At 41.4% G+C, this 23,373-nt stretch overlaps 1 protein-coding gene across 3 annotated transcripts in view; it reads right to left on the bottom strand.

Moving 5' to 3' along the window:
* Positions 1 to 23,373, bottom strand: part of UBL3 (ubiquitin like 3) — a 40,599-nt gene that overhangs the window by 3,777 nt on the left and 13,449 nt on the right. For 2 of the 3 annotated variants that reach the window (XM_081004230.1, XM_081004231.1), the window contains 2 exons: positions 5,546 to 5,654; positions 1,497 to 1,583 (listed from right to left, as the gene is read on the bottom strand). In XM_081004230.1, coding sequence (XP_080860356.1) covers positions 1,497 to 1,583; positions 5,546 to 5,654 — 196 coding nt within the window. Of the gene's footprint in view, positions 1 to 1,496; positions 1,584 to 5,545; positions 5,655 to 23,220; positions 23,244 to 23,373 lie in introns of those variants that run through there. The other variant, XM_081004232.1, reaches the window with a different exon arrangement.

Here is a 23,373-nt window from a genome sequence, read left to right on the forward strand (position 1 = left end):
CTTGAACCCACGACCCTGAGACTAAGGGTCTCATGTTCTACTGTCTGAGCTAGATGCAAAGACAGACAGGGAGGAAGTTCATCTGAAGGAATGTGAGCGGTGTAAATAAATCTTTATGATTTGCCAGACCCCTTTTTAAGGATAAGAGAAACCCTCTGACAAGCCTTTTTTCTTCAGTGCTGAATAATCCTGGCCAACTACTTTGTGCTTACTATTTTGGGATATTTGCAGTCACACATTTGAAATTAACCAATAATGCAAATTGGCACACAGTCAAACTGGTTAGTGGGAGATTTGACCTGTTAGGAAAGCTAATCTCAGCAAGCCAGAACAATTGTTTCTAGTGTACATGCATGCAAACTTCCAAGTATGCACACTCACACCCAAATTCCATTTATATTCCATCTGAAATTTTATCATGAATACGAATACTGCAGTGAAACTCGGTATTCAAAAAGTTGGCAATAACTCTGAGTGCAGTTCACTATACAGTAAAAACCAGGTAGAAGTGCATGCCACAAGGGGGCACAATTGAACTGCTTTTCTACTCCAAGTGATTCCAGTCTTTTATAACTAATCATTTGGAACCTCATGGCTATGCTAGACACAGCAAGAAAGCTTCCCCTTATTCCAGTTCTCAAGCTGCCCAGCCACAGTGCTAAGATTTAGGTCACTGTTATGCAATTCTCATAATATTTAGAATACAGATTCTAAGGACTGTATGTAGTACGGGGGGCATATGAAGACTGAAATCAAATCACTTTTCCAATTAAGAGAGGACTGCTATTAACTACTGGTAATTAGTACCATCATTTCCAAGATGATATTTACTGCAGTAATACCTGAAGAGAAATTAAAAATGTGATACACCGCAGACCACTGAATGATAACCCCTTTAAATATATTGAACCTTTGAATTTTTAAGAGTTATAGCCTAGTACTCAATTGCATGTGTAATGGAACACATAATTGCAACTTTAATTAAAAACATTGGTGGGATCATGCTCAAAGCTGAGAACTTATTAAGTACCACTGATTTTAATAAGAGCCTTTGCTGAATTCCCCAAGTAAAAACCGACAACACCCAAAGTGCTCTAACTGGGGATCATGCTGTCTGTTTACTAAGGACAAACTTTTATTTTTGTATTGTATTTATATATTGCCTTTCTGCCAAGAAACCCAATCCCATTTTAAAACAATGGCCCTAATATATGGTATGAAATGTAGAGTGTTAAGGGTCCTCCTCTTGGGCCATCTGATGGTCTTTTTAGAAGCCGATGTCACAAGTTCCTAAGACTGGACCTCTTTGCTTCCACCTTGCGTTGTCTTTCTTAAGGCGGAGAAAGGCTGCGCCATGTGTTCCCTCAGGTATATATGTTCCTGTCATAGGCTTCCTTGGTTCACTAACTACGCCAGGAAGTCCATTTCTTGCATTTTATAAATCAGACAAAGATCACCCACAGAACCACCATCTCCAACTGAATTTATTTCATTACCTCCTAATGTCACGTTGCCATGAAGAAACCGTCCTTGATAAATAAGTCGCAGAATATTTGGACTGCTTACTTGCTCTTCTTCCCAGTCTGAAAAAAAGTAGTAAAAATATTTGTCAAGTGCATTCACTGTCTTGTTTATCTTTTAAGTCTCCATTTATACCCTGCCTTATTAGACTATACAACACACTGCATAAACATATTTACAGGTATGAGAGCTTTTATTGCTTGCTATAAAGCAGGCAAGATTTCCCTTCAATTCTAAAAAGGGGCAGTGGGACCAGTTGGAAAAGGAATAGATAAGGCAGGCACTTCAGCCAATATCAGCTAACAACAACAATTCCATTTACAGATTTAATTACTGTAATAGTAACAAACCGCTATTACAAAAAATAAATAAATCCAGAACCACAGCAAGGCAATACCTTTATTAGGTCAACCAAACTGTCACAAAACAGTGAGTAAGCTCTCAAGTTCTCCAGTATGCTTCATCTTGTTGGAGGTTAAACAAAACTTGGGTGAGAGAGGGGGAAAGCTGGTTGATGGAGCCATGGAGCCTGTATTTAGTCACCAGGTCATACGTCACCTTAAACCATAGGTAAAAGCAAGCAATTGTTTTAAGTTAAATGCTTTGCTCTTTCCTTTGGGACGTCAGGGAAGAAACAAACCACAAGTGCTGCTTCCCAAGTTCTTCTTTCTTCTTCTTTGGCAATCACTCATAGCCAAGTAATATTGTCTTCCATGAACACGGTCTTAACAGTATGTCTGTGACTGTGAAGGCCAATTATGGATCCACATGTCCTTCCACAGTGGGGACATAGGTTTCCAGGTGGAAGTTGGTCATGGTGTAAAGGTAAAGGGACCCCTGACCATTAGGTCCAGTCGTGGCCGACTCTGGGGTTGCGGCGCTCATCTCGCTTTATTGGCCAAGGGAGCTGGCATTCAGCTTCCGGGTCATGTGGCCAGCATGACTAAGCTGCTTCTGGCGAAACAAGAGCAGCGTACAGAAACGCTGTTTACCTTCCCGCCGGAGCGGTACCTATTTATCTACTTGCACTTTGACGTGCTTTTGAACTGCTAGGTTGACAGGAGCTGGGACCCTGTCGCGGGGATTCGAACCGCCGACCTTCTGATCAGCAAGTCCTAGGCTCTGTGGTTTAACCCACAGCGCCACCCGCGTCCCTGGTCATGGTGAGGGTTTGCCAAACGTGCCTTCCTCTTAGCACATTTCTCCCTTTCGTTCTGAGTTCGAGCGTCTTCAAAGTCCATGACATCTTTGGTAAAGACTGTTCTCCAGTTGGAGCACTCACAGGCCAGTGTTTTCCAATAGTCATATACTACTTTTTAAAGATTTGCCTTGAGAGTCTTTAAACCTCATTTGTTTACCACCAGCATTATGTTTTCCATTTTTTTAAAGTTTGTAATAGAGTAGTTGCTTTGGATGACAATAATCAGGCATCCAAACAACATGACCAATCCAAATGAAGTTTATGTTGAAGAATCATTGCTTTGACACTGGTGATCTTTGCTTCTTGCAGTACACTGGCATTAGTTCGCCTGTCTTCCCAAGTGATGCGTAAAATTTTTTGGAGACACTGTTGATGGAATCTTTCAAGAGTGGTGCCCTCCAGAAGATTTGGACTACTACAACTCTCATCACCCCCAACTATTGGTCATGCTGGTGAGAGCTGATGAGAGTTGTAAGTTCCAATCATCTGGAGGGCACCAGGTTGGCAGTCTCCTCTAGTAGGTACCATGCAGATTTCAGGCTGCACTCGGGACCCTCTGGCATAAAGAAATGTACCATGGTTGAGTTCTGAGTTTTTGAAAATATAAAACCTAGTTGCTACCCAAAACTTATTGAGAACAATTAATCAAAAGCTCAGTAACATAACCCAGTCCTACTTGTTTTATTAGACTGTGAGATTTATTACACAAATATTCAGCTGTATAATCCACATATAAACTCCCAAAATAACACTGAATTTACAAAAATAGGAACCGCGTCAATTATGTTGAAACCACATACCTAAACATTTGTAGATACATCACATTCACCTTGTTTCTGTCTATGGTGTTAGCTACCCACCCAGTTTGGTGTCATTCTACACATTTGGTTAACATCTCCTCTGCACTTTTATTTACAAAGGTGTTAGAAACCAGCAGGCCTAGTAAAAAATCGTGCAGCACCCCACTTGTCACTTTGCTCCAGGATTGACAAGAAAGTGTTGAGGAGCACTCTCTGGGTGGGTATGACCCAACCAGCAGCCACATTTCTTTCAAACAGCAGCACTGTCTAGCTCACCAACAATAATATCATGGGGGACTTTATCAAAAGGCTTGCTGAAATCCAAATATACTACATCCACAGCATGCCCATGATCAACCAAGCAACTTAACTCTCTATCAAAGATGGAGATAAGGTTAGCCTGGCAGGACTTTTTGTAAGTGCTTTTTGTAATCACAGCTTCCACCCACCCCTAAATGCACACTGACTGACAGCTAAATAATCTGTTCTAGAACCTTTCCAGGTACTGATGTCAAGCTGACCAATAACCAGTTGCCTAGGCATTCTTTTTGGAGACACAGACATTTGCCTGCCTCCAGCCTTGTAGTATTTCACTTGTTCTCAAAAAACTGAGGATGGGGTTCAGTTGTTCCTCCTGCCCCTTTCCTTCCTGCACTTGCTTTGTCATTCTTGTTCCTCCATCCCAGGTCTTCCCACCTTCTCTTTCTCTCTCTCATTTCTTAGTTGCTTCTTTATCCTCCAGTTTCTCCTATCTTTTTATCATTTTCTGTATCTCCATTCAATTTGGGGCAACCCTTTGTGACCGGCTCCCTAGTTCTTTTGTTTTCTTGTTGGTGATAACCTCTCATCAAGTTCCTTGCCTTGCTGCTCCAGACAAGAACACCTTGATAAATTCTGCATTTCTATCTGTACGCTAGACATTTGTACCCTGACCTGATGCTTCTTTTCAAAAATCTTGCCCAAGCATAAATAAATATTTTAAATTAAATAATGAAAAAATAAAAATAAATAAACCCAGTGACACCAGTTCTATCTCCCTTTTATCAAAGTCATGTGAGGCAGACTGGCTGAACAAGAAGGGGCTCAAGGTCAGCCATGGAAAGAATGACATCTAATAAACTGAAGCTCAGTCCAGATAAGACAAAGGAGCTTTTGGTAGGCTATTCATCTGACAAAGGTGGCAGCAGTTCAGCCTGTTCTGAAAGGAGCTGCACTCTGCTTAAAGGATCAAATTTGCAGTTTCCAAGTAACATTTTCACTCCAAGCTGAGATTTCAAAATGCACAATTGCCAAACATTTAGCTCCATTAGAAAATTGAAGCTTTTAAAAAGGATATTGGGAGGGGTTGTGGGGGAGTAATCTAGACTGCTTCATATTAGAAAATGTCTAAGCTGGGGGGGGGGTCCTCATACTGGTCCGTGGAATGCCAGTGAACTCTTCCACAGAATTCAAATTGTAATATTGTAAAGTACAATATAAAAAAATATAAGAAGCAATTAAAATCATATAGAATCTAGCATAGCTCATTAAAATTGCTACAACAGGCAGGAAAAAAATTAAATGGCCCACCCAGACCCTCAGCAATATTCAAGTGATCCAGGGTGTGTGTGTTAGAAACCACTGGTCTAAGTAATGTACAAATTTACATATAAAAGTTAGCATAGAAGTCTGTAAGCACATCAAATACAAGAGTGTGGCACTTTTGGTTTCACCCTTTGAGCTATTACCAGCCCAGTAATATTCAGTGATATTCTGCATTAGAAAATAAAGATATTCTTTACCACCACCATCCCATGTTGAGTCCCACCCAGGCCTATGTAGAGGGGGGAAGCCAGGTTCACTTGTCCCAGGCCTCACAGGGCTAAGCAGGCAGGGGGCTCTGTCAGGGGCCTGCTGGACTTACACTGTTTGAGTTTATAACTTTATTCTAACAAGACTCCCGCCCCGGGCCTCAGACAAGCTCTGCACAGGGCTGACCCCATCTGAATACAAGGTGTGGGGGAAACTCATCTGTAATACTTACCCATTGGCCAGTTATCATATACATGCTTTGCAATGTCTGCTGCTGAGTCATTGGGTGAAAACAAGAATTCTTTCGTTTTTCCGCTTACCAAAATGAGGCGCAAATTTATCTGCAAGAGAAAGCAAATAATTAGGAAGGAATGTCAGAATTACAGAACTGAATTTTTATGATTAATGTGGATAAAACTGTCATTATTTTAGGCCAGTAGCCAAATAAAAGAAAAACAAATGTCACATAGAAAACATAAACCCAGTCATTTTTGGGCTGCGGTACGAAAAAACAGCAAAGACATCAAGTAAGAACTTCTTGGATTACATATAGACAAGTGACTAAAAAAAGACTATTGTTTTATGGGGGATGGGAGGGAACTTCCACTCCCATCCTGCACATGCTCTTTTTAGAGATAAGAAAAAGCCTCACCCCACCCCTGCTTTACCACCAAACTAGCAAATAGGGTTTAGCAAGCACCCCCTTCTGGTTTTGGCTCCAAGAATATTAATAAATATAATGTAAAGGGAAAATGAACCTGATTTGAGGCAATAGCCAATCAATATTTTAAAAAATAATTTATTATTTTGTGTACTCTAACCATCTTGCTGTGTTAGTGTCTTCTTTCTTGCAGACAACAAAGTGTTATTTTTAGAGAGCATTTTGAGATTTGCACCAGTACAATTTTTAAAAACACAATTACTAACATTTTTGCAGAGTTAGCAACATAGGCACAGCATGCCATTAGAAGGCTTCATACAGCAAGAGCTTTTAAAAAACAAGATATTTGATATTGATCTTCCTGAGACATCATACCTTGCAGTAAACAAGCTCCTTCAAAGGATTTAAAAAAACCGAGGTTTTATTTTTGGTTATACTGTACAATAAATATATGCCTAAAATATGATATAAATAAAGTATTTAGTCCTTTATTAGGAGCAGCTGCTTCTCTGCATAGGAATAACATCTGTTTAAACATGTTGAGAATGTAGGATCATGGCCCTAGACATATTTCAAAACTAAAATAAGAGGTCCAGTTTTATTTGCCCTCCCCCATCTTATTTATACTGTATATATTTAACATGCTGCCATTCTCAGTCAAACACACAAAACCCCTCAAGAAATTAGGGCAGCTTGAAAAATTATTCTATGGTTAATAACTATGGTTTATTAGTTATTATCAAACTGTGGTTAAGAAGAATCTCACTTTCATAATTGTTTATCTTAGATTTATTGTGGCTTGTCTGGAATCCAGCAGTGTTACTTATTTGAATAGTATTTTGAACTAATTCATTGTATCAGTTTGACTTATAAATACTGTAGTCTCATTTTCCTGAAACATGCTCCTGATTTCTCAGTGACTTTGTGCTTGTTTACTCAGGTCCAATTTCAGACACTAGGTTACAAACTGGGTTTACACATCCAAGAATCAATCTACTATTTGACTTTGCTCATGTAACTTTCAAGAACTATCAGATTTCATTAAAGACCAGATTCCCACCTTAAAATTAACTTTGAAATATGTGATTACAAGTGGTGATTCAGAAGTGCAAACAAATCTTGTGCTTGCAGCTTCCATGCATAATGAGCAGATCAACACTGCCACACTGACCCTTTTGGTTTTCATGGAAGGTACAAGGAAGAGCTGACTGCACTATCCTGACAGCAAGTGGCTTCAAGTGACTTGCTCTAACTCACACAAAAGTTACTGAGTTTGTATGTTGTGGTCTAATGGAATGCTATCACAGAAATACCAAACAATTCTGAAATAGAGCCATTCAGACTGGTTACTGCATTGATTATTACACTAGCATTTGTAAATAAAATAAAAAATTAATCATGCAATTATTTCAGTATAATGCCGGCGAATAGATTTACCATTCCCACAGTAACTGTTTTAAATATAATTTTAAAAAACCACATGTGCATAAGGACTCTTCGGGATACTAAACCTCCTTGGAACCTTTGTGTGACAGATTATGCAGAAGAGATAGAGAGAAGAGGGAAGAAGAGAAGAGATTGGATGGCCATATGAAGCTGCCTTAAACAAAAATCAGACCACTGGTTCATCTACCCAAATGCATTGGCTACATGGACTTGTAGCAGCTCCCAGAATCTCGGTCGTCTTTCCCATCACCGCCTGCAACCTGATCCTGGAGATGCTTTAAGAGCTTTTTCATGCAGAGCATGTGCCTGCTCAACGCTACTCCCAGCCCCAAATACAGTGTTCTGATGCATTTGAAACAGAAAGCAACAGAACACACACTCAATCTAAGGCCTTGCTCACACAGAGAGTTTACAACGTATAAACATTTAGGGACACTGATATGAATTGCACTTTTTATACTTAAAATACTCAAAAGCAGGGTCTCCAGCTGTTGTTGGACTACAAATCCCATCATTTCTAGCTAGCAAGACTAGTGGTCAGGGATGATGGGAATTATAGTCCAAAAACAGCCAGAGACCCAAGTTTGAGAAACCTTGCTCTAAAGAATACCTAGATGTTATAGTTACAAGGAAAAGAGATACTGCACTTTCAGGGCTGAAACACATTTCCCCCCCTACATGGATAACCTATGGGAGGAAAGCATTTGTGCACTGTTACCTGGAATACAGTGCTTTTTTGCCAGAAATGTAGTCAGAAAACTAGTGGCTTACACCAGCCTTGTTTGCAAGCTATAGCCTAGTACCCATATGAGACAAGGGTTGCCAAGCAGGTGAGTGAGCCGTTGAATGTGCCCAACAGAGAAACCAGGCAGGCAGCCAGAAGAGGGAAGCCCCCTCTTGCCTCACCCAGCCCAGGAATGTAACTGCTGCAGCTCTGTCCCTCCTCTGCCAATTCACAGTAGGCTGACATGGGGGAAAAGGCAGGCTAGTAATTTTGTGGGAGAGGGGTACTTGCAAAGCTGGTGTAGACAGAGGTATCTAAACATAAGAAAGTCTGGAGTGCTCTCCATGGAAACATGGTAAGAAGTAGACACTTATCACCACATAACTTGTGAACTTCAAAAAGAAAAGCAAAACCTTTTACACTTGTTGGGCATGGATTACCTGGTGGACATTTGCTTGTACTGTGAAATCTGAAACAGCCTGTGCTAGACGTATTTTTATTTGGAAGGATGTGCAAAAGAGGGTTGTCAGAGACTTCCATTCTTGAAAGAAAGTATCTGTTTTTATGTTGGTTGTAACCAGAACAATACCCTAGTGATCACACACTTACATCTCAAGGAATGTAAAGTTCATGCAAGATTAACAATGCTGTGGACTGCTTAATGAATTATGGGTCATCATGAATTATTTCCCCACCCTACTACAACTATTATCTGTTTAGAACATACCCACACCCACATACATGAATTGCAAATTGTGTGTTTTCACCACCAGAAGGACATGAGAAAATGTAAGTTTTAATGTGGTTCACAATCCATTTCTGTATTTCTTCAGAATCACAATGAACTGTGCTATTATTTATTTATTCTTTTGTTCCTGCTTAAAATTCTCAAGAGCAAAACAATATCTTCATGACATACCTCTTGGGCTTTAAAAGTATTTCGTCTTTTAGTACTAATGTGGCAAGCTGGGAAACCACAAATACTTAATGAAACTAAGGGGAATACGCTTGAAGGGAAATGACCAACAATAAGACACAACAGGTTCAATTAACATTTATAAGGAGGGGAGGAATCTCATTTAGCCTGTATAGTAAATTCTCTTTCAACACCTTCTAGAAGAAGCAATCCAAAGTCAGCAGATTCAAGAACTCCCCTATTTACTATGACTCTGCTTTTCCACCTCTTTCTCCCACTTCCTCAGCCCACACAACTTTCTTATTTCTGTTCTGGTTTCAAGCTGAATGTCCCCTTGGCCAAGAAGGGCTACAATATGTGGTATTTACATGTGACGTGAGCTTATGTTGCCAACAAGGACTAGAAACATGACTAGCTAACGCTGGTGAAAATGCATTGGTATAGCAGCAGCCAATCATTTTTAGGTCAGGCTGTCCAGCTTCATGCTACACTGAATTTATCTTCTGTAAAACCAGTTTTAGCCATTTAAAATCCAAGACACTTTGTAAACCAGTTTTTCATAACTCCTGACATAGGGATATACATAACCTTTTTGCTGGAGAAGAAATGTCCAGGAAGAATCCTATCATTAAAATTATGAATATAGCCAAGATGTTGCTGGAGACAGACAAGGCAATAGGACTAGGAATATTTAAGTAAGTATTTCCTTGTCAAAAATCATATAGAAAACTACGGTAGTTGAAATCCAATATATATAGTCATGCAGTCCTTTAATTTTATTTTAAATGGGGTGGGTTGTGGGAAGGCAAGCTGGAGATCATGCTTGTTCATAGAAAGTTTCACATTTGAAATCTGCTTTTTCAAAGGTCTGGTGTACCCAATATGCTGTTTGAATCAGCATAGCCGAAATGATACTGGCTGGATAACAAAAGTGATTTGGAAGTTATACAGTGATACGGAAGGGGGGGGGGGCGCATGTCTTCTTCACCTTCTTCTTCGCTACAATATATCCATTTATTTCCATCTGCCAAGCCCATCTGCCAAGCCCACCGGGCGATGCCAGGTGACAAGACTATGCAAACATGGACCATTGTCTTCTCAGGATGTGCTTATCTGCGCATATCTCCAGCTCCCTGCATATTCCCCCCTCCCTCCTCCATCCAGCTCTCTGCATATTCCCCCCTCCCTCCTCCATCCAGCTCTCTGCATATTCCCCCCTCCCTCCTCCATCCAGCTCTCTGCATATTCACCCCTCCCTCCTCCATATGTTAATCTGTGTAACCCAACCTCTTAATGTATTCATGATGTAACTGGGATGTATTTTGCACTGTATTCTGGGATATGGAGGGAAATTTCAAAAGTTCATGTCACCCCTTTCTCTCTGTTCAATCTCGCCTTGAACCTGTTGCGCAATAAACTTGGATCTTCTGCAGTTTGCTCCTGCGTCCGGCTGAGCTCATTTTCTTCCGCAGGGACCCACGGACTTAGTCCGATGAGCTGGGTGGCAGAGTAACCCCGCACCCAGATTTTAGCCGTAACAACAGACAGCATATAGTGAAAGATGCAAAAACAAATTTTCCACTTGAAGTCAAGGAATATTGGATTCACTTTAGTGGGAATCAAAATAACAAATAATTTATCTGATTTATCATTTATTAGTTATAATTTGGGGAATTTCAAACCATTAAGCCACTGAACAAAAACAGAGGTAGGATTACGCTTGAGAGTAAAATATCTTTTTATCAAAAATCATTTTCCATGCCCAACCTAAACGTCTGTAGTGGTGGTTTGCTCTAGCAGAAGTAAGCAACCCAGACATGAATGAAACACAGACCAAGAAGGCTCTCTTTTTCTTAATTAGTTGGTTGTGTTAAATATAGCTCATAGTAAACATTCAGCCACATGTAGCATAGAGGATCAAGGGTACTAATGCTGCCCATTTCCCTGGAGCAAAGCTCTGCATTAATGAACTCTGACGTAGCTTTGCACAGCTGTTCATAGAGCATTACGTCCATCTTTCTCTCAGAACAAAAGGTTGGTAAACACCAAGTTGACTTATGTGAGTACTATACCCACATTGGATTTGCCATATACAGTACATGCGTTTTACTAACCAGCATTTCTAATGATGTAATCAAAAGCTTGGGTCAAGCATAAATTTAGCCAAATAGCTACAACACTGTGTTGTGAACTTCAGTGTCAAGCTGGAACCTGAATCTGTGGCAGCCCATATCCAGGGAGATTGCTCCATGTATTGCAACACATTATCCAGCCTCAAATAGCAGAAAGACCTAAGTGACCGCCTCTCCTGGTATGCCCCGCGGAGGACCTTAAGGTCCACAAATAACAACACTTTGGAGGTCCCGAGCTGCAAGGTGGTTAGATTGGTCTCAACTAGGGCCAGGGCCTTTTAAGTACTGGACCCGACTTGGTGGAAAGCTCTGTCACAAGAGACCAGGGCCCTGCGGGGCTTGGCATCTTTCCGCAGGGCCTGCAAGATGGAGCTGTTCTGCCTGGCCTTTGGTTTGGACTCAGTTTGACCCTTATGTTTCCCTTCCCTTATGGTTTTGATTTATGGGCTACTACTAAAATGAGGCTGCATTTTAAATTGTATTTTAACCTGTATTTTAACTACCATATTTTTCGCACCATAGGACACACCGGCCCATAGGACGCACCTAGTTTTTTGGGGGGTAAATAAAGGGAAACAAATTTATTTTCCCCCCAGCCCCCAGAACAGGCTGCTATCCGCAAGCCTAGGGAGCCCAGCGGGAAGTCGCGCCGGTCTCCCCAGGCATGCGGATATCTGTCCCCAGACCTTGTGGGGCTGGCGCTGGGGAGAAACGCGCTTCTCCCAGCGCCAGCCTCCAAACCAGGTTGGGGAATAGTGGGACGGTGGCGCTCCGCCTCCCCGCCGTCCCTCAAGCTTGTGGGGCTGCCCAATATCTGCACGAAGCCCGCACAGCGCGCCCCAGGCTTCGGGATGCAGGCTGCTATCCGCAAGCTTTGGGAGCCCGACGGGAACTCCCGCGGAGCTCCCAAGGCTTGCGGATAGCTTCCTGAATCCTGGAGAGCGAGAGGGGTCGGTGCGCACCGACCCTTCTCACTCTCCAGGCTTCAGCGAAAGCCTGCATTCGCCCCATAGGACGCACATACATTTCCCCTTCATTTTTGGAGGGGAAAAAGTGCGTCCTATAGGGCAAAAAATACGGTAACTGTTTTTTGTTGTTGTTATTGTTTTGTTTTTTTCCTATTACTTTTTATTGTAATTTTATTGGTGTTAGCCACCCTGAACCCGGTTCTGGCCAGGGAGGGTGGGGTATTAATAAAAATTATTTTATTCTGATTCTTATTATTATTATTGAGGTAAGCATTTAGGAACTAGCTGCCTTATACAGACTCAGCACATCTACCTCAATATTGTTCACACTGACTGGCAGCAGCTCTGCATATAATTTGAAACAATGGCTCCAGAACCAAAAAGATGAAACCTTACAACAAAGGTCCTCCTGACAAAAGTTTCCACTTCTTATTCTTCAGGAATTACATTAGTGGTGCTGCCTAAATATTAATGGGGCAGGAGAGATATGCTACTATAGTACTCGTTAGAAAAACAACAACAACAAAAACCAAGACTGGAAAGAGAAGCTGCTGAATTGCAACTCATTACCAAACTTAAAACCATGGAGAGACCTGGTTTGAACAAAGACATTGGATTCTTATCCCATTATACATGACTAAGCCATTTCTCACCTTCTCACCCCTTGCCTTTTCCTGTAAGACCTATTACAGTCGTTAAGAGTCGTCAGCAGGCTCATCTCAGCTATCTGCCAATCTCCCATTCCCACCACCCTTCTGAGTAATACCCCTCCCCACCTTCTCACTATATAGAAGGATCTGGCAACTTCTGTTTCAGTGTATCTGAAGAAGTGTGCTTGCACACGAAAGCTCATACCAAGAACTAACTTAGTTGGTCTTAAAGGTGCTACTGGAAGAATTTTTTTTATTTTAACAAAAACCAAGTTTCCCCACCCAAATTCTCTTTTGTGAATTTTGACAGAAACACCCTCTAAGTATTCAGCAAATAGTTCGTATTCAAGAAATATTTTATCAACAGCATGCATTGACCATTTGACAGCTGCATGCAGCACCGGCCAGCATAGTTTAAAATCTGACATACAATATTGTACATTTTCACTGTTTCATTCAAGATAGCTTTTTTTGAATCTCTGCCAAATTTCAATTCTGAAATTTTGAGGTTCAAACTGACCTCAAAATCCATATATCAGGATGTTAAAAGTTGTCAGGTTCCAAAAATCTTGTTTCTTTTCTTGGGGGGGGGGGGGAGACAAGTGTAACCCCACCACTTTTCACACACTTCTGTTCATAATGTCAGTCTTATTCGAAATTACACATATGCCATTTCTCAGAAAACTGTGGCACACTCAAACCAAGTTACATTTAGAATTTTACACCCACATCCCCTTTGCAGCAAGAAATGCAACAGATACAACATGTATTCAGTATACAAGGAATAGCTGCTCTAAATGCACATGAAACTGCAAATAGGCTATTATTTTCAAAATCGTCTGTCACATACTACACAAAGCTGTAAGGAGATCTGGTGCTTTTAAAGGAAAGAAGGGTGCATTTGTTATACTAGCATTTGCTATCAACCAACCTATTGTCTTGAGTTTTCCAAGGCTTCAGCAGCTATTTAACAGAATATGGCCAATTTGTATCAACCTGTGACAAGTGATGCTGTCACTCAGTGGTGCCACAGAGAGCTAGGATATCCAATTTATTATTAATGTCCCATTTATTTATTAGTATTGTAGAATCAAATAATTCTCATGCACACGCACAAAAGATTCTATAAAATATCACTATTTAACTTATAGGCTGCCCTCCATCCAAAGTTCTTAAGGCAGTTTACAAATGCACACACACACACACACACACAATTAAAATTATAGGATTATCACACTTCTCAAGTTAACACAACAGCAGACATAATACTCCCATCACAGCAGTCTCTTAAATAAACCAACACCAATAAAGGCCTGGGTGAACAAATGTGTTTTAACTTAGTGTCAATAGCCCAATAGTTATAGAGCCATCCATGCCTCCAGAAGGGATTCCATAGTTGGGGAGGCACTTCAAATAAGGCCCAAACATGCCAGTGAGTCCTTGAGAAAGGCCCCCTCCACTGATCTCAGAGTCTGGGTTGGCTAATGGAGGGAAAGATGGTCCACCAAATACTTGGATCCTAAGCTATTTAGGGCATCCTTAATATCTTAAATTGGGTCTGGTAATGTATGGGCAGCCTGTGCAGATCTTGCACAGTAGCTGTAATATGATCCCACAAAAATGTTCTAATAAGTATTCTAGTAGCAGTGTTCTACACTAGCTAAAGATTCGAGGACTATCTTCTAAGGCAACCCCACACAGACTGCAATGCAGTAATTAACACACAAGTTTACCAGAGCATATAGCTCTGTGGCCTGACTATCTCTTTCTAGAAACAGTAGCTAGCAAACCAATCCAAGTTAGAAGCAACTTGGGCCTCCAATGACAATACTAGATCCAGGAGCATACCCAAGGTACAAGACCTGCTCCTCCAGAGACAGGGAGATTCCGTCTAGAGCAGGCTAGTTACTCAATTCCCAAGACACAGGAATCAGCTACCACCACCACCTTCAACTTGTGAGGATTCAATTTCAGTTTGCTGGCCCTCATCCAGCCCATCACTGCTTCCAGACAACAACTCAGCATCATCACAGCTTCAATCTGTTTCAGGTAGGATGGAGAAGTAGAGGTAGGTATCATCCACATAAGTATGACGAGCCCACCCTGTGGTGTAGTGGTTAAGAGCGGTAGACTTGTAATCTGGGGAACCAGGTTCGCGTCTCCGCTCCTCCACATGCAGCTGCTGGGTGACCTTGGGCTAGTCACATTTCTTTGAAGTCTCTCAGCCCCACTCACCTCACAGAGTGTTTGTTGTGGGGGAGGAAGGGAAAGGAGAATGTTAGCCGCTTTGAGACTCCTTAAAGGGAGTGAAAGGCGGGATATCAAATCCAAACTCCTCTTCTTCTTCTTCTATGGCAGTTGGTCCTGTGGCTTAGCCCTACTCCAGTTCCTATACTTCAGGGGTAGCCAACTCCCAAGAGACTGTGATCTACTCACAGAGTTAAAGACTGGCAGTGATCTACCCCCTTTTAGGGGGTTCAGGTCAAAGCTTTTGAGTTTTTTTTTAGGAAGGAAAGCCCTGTTGTGGGGGGTTCAGGTCAAACTTGTTGAGCTTCTTTTAGGGAGGAGGGAAGGCCCATTTTGGGGGGGTTGGGGGGTGAAGAGCCAAAATGTTGAGCTTTTTTTAGGGGAGCCAAAGTTGTTCAGCTTCTTTGGGGGGAGCCGCTGATCTACCAGTGATCTACCACAGATGTCTAGTGATCTACCGGTAGATAAAGAACCTACCTGTTGGACGTGCCTGCTATACACTATCAGAGAACACATGAAAACTGGACCTGAATGATTCATTAAATAAACTTTCCCCCCTTCAGTGCTGGCATCATCAAAACCAGCCCCATATTATGAAAACCACAGGCTTTATTTAACATGGGCCCCAGGCCAGAGTCTTATTAGTCTATTTGATAAATCCTGTCCTGAGCAAAACTGCCTCAATCTCCATTGTTGGGAAAAAAATCAAATGTATAGGATCAAAGAGACATTGCACACTGATATGTTTATATTTTAACTACAGAAGCATTTTTTGGAGACAGGGCAGGGCGGGGGGAGTACCTGCACAATTAAGTTGTGGGCACACTATAGATCTCTGCTTGGAGCCTTGAAAGCCATTCCTAAAATAGGAAACACCAGGTTAAGTGGGCCAATGAGCTGACTCCATATAACACAGCTTCAAATGTTCCATTAAATTGATTTTATTAGAACAGCAGTAAAGCATTATGGAATAACAATGTACTTTAAAAGCTCAGACTTTTTTAAAAAATTACAAGACATTTACAAGAAGAAAATGAAAAAAAATGAGCCAAAATACTTTTAATATTCAAGATAGGGTTATTTATCCCATGATTGTACAAGTGTTCAGCTACTGGACAGCAGATTACAAGACTCAAAACTCTAGGCATAGTAAAGGACTAGCCTCCCAACAACTGATCCCCAACTGAGGTGTAAGTAGGCTTTCTAGGATCTCTTAACTCATTCAAATTAGTCGCCCTCAAGCTGTTTCATACAAATTCTGGACCAAGACAGTCTAGCTTTACCTGCTGTTCACAACCATGAACAAAAAAAGATGCACAACAATTTTTCAGGACTCCAGGGCACTCAAGAAGAAATGTGATATCATGACATAGTGCTTGGACTGAAGTGAGTAGGGGAGCAGATACAAAAATCACTCTAAGATCACAAGGGCCTTCAATGACGCTATGCCATTTATCTTCCCCAAATGCTAGCTCATTTGAAGATTACTGAAGCAGGAACATTACAGAGAGTTTCCCAAAAGACTTCTGAAAATTTCAGATTTTGTAATGGTAACAAACTATATTGTAACAATGAACAGAGGTTTTCCTCTGTCTAAAACTAAGGATGTTTGTAATATCTGCCTCAGCAGTAACAGTTCACAACTTAATTAGTTTTTGATGCATGCACTAAGCCAAGAGCCTTCACCTTCCTCCCTAAATGCGTCACAGAAATCACTCAGGGGCTATTTACACTGAAGAGGAAAGAACTATTATGATTATCTACTGCAGTCTAGACCACAGAAGCCTCAGAGTAATGCAATATACATACATATACATGCATGCATGCATGCATGCATGCATATACATATGTATTATCACAATGCTACCTGAGATTGCAACTAAGCCTGGCTAACCTCCACTTGGAATTCATACATCAGGTGAGGCAATACTGAAGTGATCATTGACACATTTTCAAAGTGCAGGACCTACCACTAGGATGACAATTGTGTAGATTTTTTGTGTATTGGTCAGACAGGTAGAGAAAGAGAGAGACTCAATTAAAATAAGTACTGTGAGAGTGTGAAGACTAATTAATGTGCCCCTTACTATTACTGAATCACAAAACAAACACTCCTGTATCTCTGGATATTATCAAAAAGCCTATATTGTCAGGCAGATTCAATGAGGAAGATACCAACAATTTTCAAATGGAATATAAAATGAACCAAACCCAGACTTGCCTAAGCTTGTGATATGTAAAAACTGGAACTGGTCAGGGGTGCACATGTAATTCAGATTGTGAGCAATCATATGGAATGTATTCAAGAAACACAAATGGAACTAGCAACAAAATGTTGCAATGTGGGCTGTGCCTGTTCAGGGTTCTAGCCAGCCAACTGTGCCCTCCTTCAGAATACTCCAGTCCTAATCTCCCACCCCCAATCAGACACTCAATGTTCTATAGCCACTAAGTATGCTCAGTGTTTACTGGGATGTTTGGGGGATGCTGTCCCTATTACATGAGGAAGAACATTACATGAGGAAGAACTTCGTGACAGTAAGAGCCGTTGGACAGTGGACTCTCCTTCTCTGGAGATTTTTAAGCAGAGGTTTTTGTTGGTCACCTGTAATGGATGTTTTAGTTGAGATTCCTGCATTGCAGGGGATTGGACTAGATGGCCTTTGGGGGTACCTTCCAACTTTTATGATTCTATGATTCCATCTGCCTCCCCACAAAAAAAATTTTTCTTCTGCATTTCTGAAAACTCCAGGGGGTTGCTCCAGGTACATGGCATCTCCGGTTGCAGACAGCATCTGTTCCGGAGCTCCAGCTGGATCCCGAGGTTTCTGCAACCGGAGGGACCACTTCTGCGCATGCGCGCGTGGCGGTAGAGTGCTTCTGCGCATGTGGCGAAACCTGGAAAAATACTTATGGGTTTGCCGCGTTCGCATCCTGAAGGATACGCAACCAGAGGTGTGCATATCCAGAGGTACCACTGTATTCGCAAACCCTTCCTACTGCTTCCCAGTAGTGTATGGATGGCTACTATTTTGTCAGTACTCACTCTTAGGAGCAATTTTGTTACAACAAAAACATATGCAGCAACTTGTTGTATGCACTAGCAGAAACTTTTGCACGTTACATTACTTGACTTTGAAACTGCTGTGGTCTAGACTAGGGTTTAATTAAGCCTTGTTTGCATGAGGAAAAAAGTTGTGCATGTGGGCAAGAAAGAAGGCAAAAGAGAGTATGCAAATATGGTCTTCTCTACATGCCGCTCTTCTTGTTTGACATTCAGCAACAACAGCCACCATAGTTGTGTAGCAAGTGTGAGGGCAGGGGAAAGTAGTTTGGCCCAGCCTTTAATGCCACCAACCTCACCAGTTCCAGGCTTGAGACAGATAGAGTGGCTCTAGCCCTGCTGTATACAGTGCTTACAGAGTCATAGCATGTGGTGCATCGGTCCCTGAATACCTAAACAGGACAGGAGAAGCACAGAGCATCAGATTGCAAATCTGTGACCTAGCTAACATACTGATCTAATCCCAGAATAGCAGGCTCTTCTGTACCACCTCAATCCTTCCCATGACATTGGAAGAACATCTCTACCACTGACTAGAAAGTTTTCTACATACTTTTAGCAATTTTAATACCCATTTTCCAGTCCAGAAGACTTAAAAAGCAGGCAAAGCAGGCAAGGGAAAATAGCCGAACATATTAAAGAAGCATTTGGTATATAATGCTATAGCTTCCTGTTTTAATTTTTCAAGTTGTGTAACAGAACAAGCTTCACACTAACATAGGCCTCCAATCTTTTTATAAAATGGAGATTTGTACAGCAGCAGCAGCACTATGCAACTGTGTGCACCGAGGGAAACTGAATGGGGTATTGTAACAGCAGTATGGCTTGTTTTCCAGAGAGAAAAAAGCTACTTCTGGTAAATATCAGCCATATCATTGTTAAGAGTCATTTATTAAGTCACAAGACCCTGAATTCACAAGCTATCTTCTTCTCCATTTCAATTCATTTCCATTTCAATTCTGAATCTCTTCCTGCACAAACTTGTCAAATGTATTACTGACTGATCCTATATAATTGAGGAAATGTAGCCTGCACATTTAAAAAAATGATGATAAAACTATAAACAACTTAATCAGAAAACATTAAGTAGTGGACATAATATAGGCACAAATTAAGAGTGAACATCCAGCCAGAAAAATGGTAAGGCACAACACTTTAGTCTAAAGTATGGAGATCAAACATATGCCTCTAGTACTCGAGTTTGGATAATCAATTTGAACCACTATTAGTCTGGGTCACACATAGTGCTACACAATTGTTTATCATTATGGCTGAAGCCTGTCCAGCAGTTTGTATAGCTTGTTTACAGCCAACAAACCATGATCTGAAGTCATGGTTTGTTGTTTGCTTACAAACCTTGGTTTGTTTTAACTATGGCCTGCTGTTTCATGTGAACACAGTACTCTTCATTAACTATGGCTTATTTGACCACTCCACCCCAGACACTCACCTAACTACAAACAGCAGCTGGAAAACAGAAGACAAGTTTGGAAAAACAAGTCATAGTTTGCTAGATCATCTGTGGGAGAACTTATGATAAACAGATAGTTTTGTTAAACAAACCATGGGTTAGCATTACAGGCAAAGACCAATTTATGTGAGTCCAATGATGTATGACTGCAACTGTGTGCACTGCACAGAACCCGGGAGTGACTTTTAAAATGGCTGAAATGGCCCTAAAAGAGCCCAGGAAGGATAAAAAAAAAGGTGTGGACACACGAGCCTTTACAGCTGCAATCCCAGAAGCCCTTGCACTGACTGTTGAAACCTGTGGAGAGCTGGAGTTTGAGCAAGTAGGTTTGGAGGGAGCAACTGTGGTGGAATGTGGCATCTGGAAAGTGCTTTTGGTTTATTAAAGGGTTTTTCAAGAGCTTCCAGAGGTTTAGAGGGTGTTTGCAGGCTTTTCCAATGGTGTTTCATCTGCGTAAATAGGGAGTTGCCTGCATTTGCTAACCAGAGGAAGTGTTACAGCTGAGTAGAGAGATTTCCTGGGAAGTACCAAGCTAACTTCAAAGGGGCAGTATCAAATACTATCTAACTACATGAGACATGAAAAAATTGAAAGGAGATTCAAGTAGCCAAAGCTTGAAGAACTATGGCAAAACCCCTAGAAGACATTGATTAGGATAATTTTAGGGACAATGATCCGCAATAAGATAATGCTGACTATAGTCCGAGAACATTTACCATCCTCCATTGCTCAGTAATGCCCAACAAAATACAATGCCCAAATTGCACCTTTTGGAGCACACCATGAACAAGAATTTATGCTACACTGTGGTGTAGGAAAGTTAGACCAGGACAACAGCCTGGTTCAGAAGGAAATTCCTTGGCTCAAGAAACGCTTGGAGGACATAATTTGGCCCAAAATAGTACATTAAACATAGAATAGGAATGATGAATTGCTGAGGATGATACACACATGACCCCATTGTGTTGATCTTAAGATTACTAAAAAAATTAAAGGCTTTTCAGTATAACTGTGTCAGTGAAATTGTAGTTATTAATATTCAGACAGAGCATAACAGAATGTTTTAAGTGTTGGAACACAGTTTGGTTTTCTTAGCTTATTCATTTGAAGTCAGTTTCCTAGACCCCAGGCATAAGAAATCTGGGTCAGAAAGCACAAAGTGTACAGCTAGCTACTCCAACAGAACAAACAGCTACAAGCAAAAAAGCTGCAAAAGGGTCTTTATCAAAACATTTTAAATAAATGCAGTCAAGCATGTTAGAAATTCTTAGAACTCCAACAGGTTAAGTTATAGTCTCTTCAGAAGGTTCATACAAGTTTAACAGTTTTAGCAGGTGTTGGGGTTTTTTAAAATACTTTCTCTGCACCTCTTGTTATATCCATTCCTCACATACAAGATCTATTCCCACATCCACTCTGCTGAAAAAAACAGCTTGCTGCTATGTTTTTAGAGGGGGATATGTCAGTAGAGCATGAGACTCTTAATCTCAGGGTTGTGGGTTCCAGCCCTACATTGGGCAAAAGATTCCTGCACTGCAGGGGTTTGGACTAGATGACCTTCATGGTCCTTTCCAACTCTACAATTTTATGATTCTGTTATTCCTCCCTCCTTACCATAGTCAGTAACTATGTTCTTGAAATAGAAGAGCTCAAGGAAGAGAGAGAAGGGCTGTTGAACCATGGTTCTCAACTATATGCTCAAACCACATGAGGTTGCATTCTTCCTTCATATGGTATAGAACTATCAATTGCTAAAAGTTATGATGGCTACGGGGACGCGGGTGGCGCTGTGGGTAAAACCTCAGTGCCTAGGACTTGCTGATTGTAAGGTCGGCAGTTTGAATCCCCGCGGCGGGGTGAGCTCCCGTCGTTCGGTCCCAGATCCTGCCCAGCAGTTCGAAAGCACCCCTAAGTGCAAGTAGATAAATAGGTACCGCTTTATAGCGGGAAGGTAAATGGCGTTTCCGTGTGCTGCGCTGGTGCTGGCTCGCCAGCTGCAGCTTCGTCACACTGGCCATGTGACCCGGAAGTGTCTTCGGACAGCGCCGGCTCCCGGCCTCTTAAGCGAGATGAGCGCACAACCCTAGAGTCGGACACGACTGGCCTGTACGGGCAGGGGTACCTTTACCTTTTTATGATGGCTATATGCCGGCTCCAGGATCAGAGCCTAGTATGTCTGCATATAAGTTACTACAGAACAACTGTGGGAGACAGCATTCATGTCTTGAAGCTTCCCATAGACATTTGGTTGATCACTCTGGGAAACAAGATGCTGAAGAAGACATGGTACAATGGTACCTTGGGTTACAAACACTTCAAGTTACAGACTCCGCGAAGTAGTACCTTGGGTTAAAAACTTTACCTCAGGATGAGAACAGAAATCGTGCGGCGGTGATGTGGCGGTGGCAGTGGGAGGCCCCATTAGCTAAAGTGGTACCTCAGGTCCCAGATTCAATCAGTGACACCTCCATTTTTTAATAAAAAGACTCAAATAGCTGGTGTTGGGAAAGGCTTCTGCTTAAGACTTTTGCAAGCTGCTGTCTGAAGAAGTGAGAAAGGTGAGCATCATTAGCTCAAAGCAGCCAACCTGGCAGACTTAATTATGTCTCTGAGCTGCAGCCCCTCCTCCCCCATTCCAAACAGTAACTTTCTGCTTCATAATTGTCAACTGCTTCAGGGCTACCCTTAGAAGCATTAAAAGGAGTGCTATAGGCCATCTAATGCAACCCCTTGCCCTCTGCAGGAAATTCAAAGCTAGAGAATTCCCAACAGATGGCTACCCGGCCTCTGCTTGAAGAACTCCTGCAAGGGAGAGCAACCACTATCTCATGTAATTAGTTCCATTATTTAACTGCTCACCATTAAGAAGTTTCTCCAAATGTCCATTATTGAATTTCAGTCTTGAACTGCAGTCCTGACCCCTCAATCAACTACTTAGGCAAGGTTGCACATAGTTCCCTTTATCAGAGAAGACAAAATAGGAGTTGGGCAGTTCTGCCTACACTGAATAATCTCTCTCCAAACCATTTGGCTGCATTTTTTGATTGTCTTGTGAATTTTCCTGCAAGGTTGATTGGGCGGAGGGGCTTTAAGCATCACAGACAAATGGGAAATGAAACATTGTGGCGAAAATATAACAAGGCGGCTTATGGGGAAATAAGTGGATGTGAAGGAGGAAATGCTATATTGAGAATGCTTCTTTTTATATTAGTGTTTAGAGTTGGGGGTGGGATTGCTTCCTATATGTGAGAATAAAATATTTTAACTTTTCAATGATTACTGTTTTTCTACCTCAGATATAGCCATTATTTGAATTAGACATACTCAATTATGAAGTTATTTCACAGCCAGCAACAAATTTACAAATTTTCTTGCATAATATTGTTCCTCTATTTCCAAATACAGTTATTAAGCAGAATCAAGCACCCAGTGGTTTCTTTGTACCTCTTTACCTATTCAGGTTTTTTAAAGAAAATTTCTCGCAAAGCTCAGTATATTCAAAATATGGTACTGGGCCTTTGGCAACTTCCATGTTCCAAACGATCTTTAACCAGCATCAAGCAAGCACTTTACATTGCCTCATTTGCCTTACATTGCCTTATTTCTGAGGTTTTGTTTTTTCACTCACCATCATGCAAAAAGCAATCGAAAATCCATCTGAATTTCCAGTCTAAGTTGGAAAACACAATTTCAAGACTGCTTCCTGTTCTGTTAGAATAATCATTCAAACTACAAAGTTCTAGACAACAATATAGAACAAGCACTGCCAGGTTACATGGCA

The sequence above is a fragment of the Podarcis pityusensis genome (assembly GCF_964106645.2).
Source record: "Podarcis pityusensis genome assembly, chromosome: 4".
Taxonomy (NCBI): Eukaryota; Metazoa; Chordata; class Lepidosauria; order Squamata; family Lacertidae; genus Podarcis; species Podarcis pityusensis.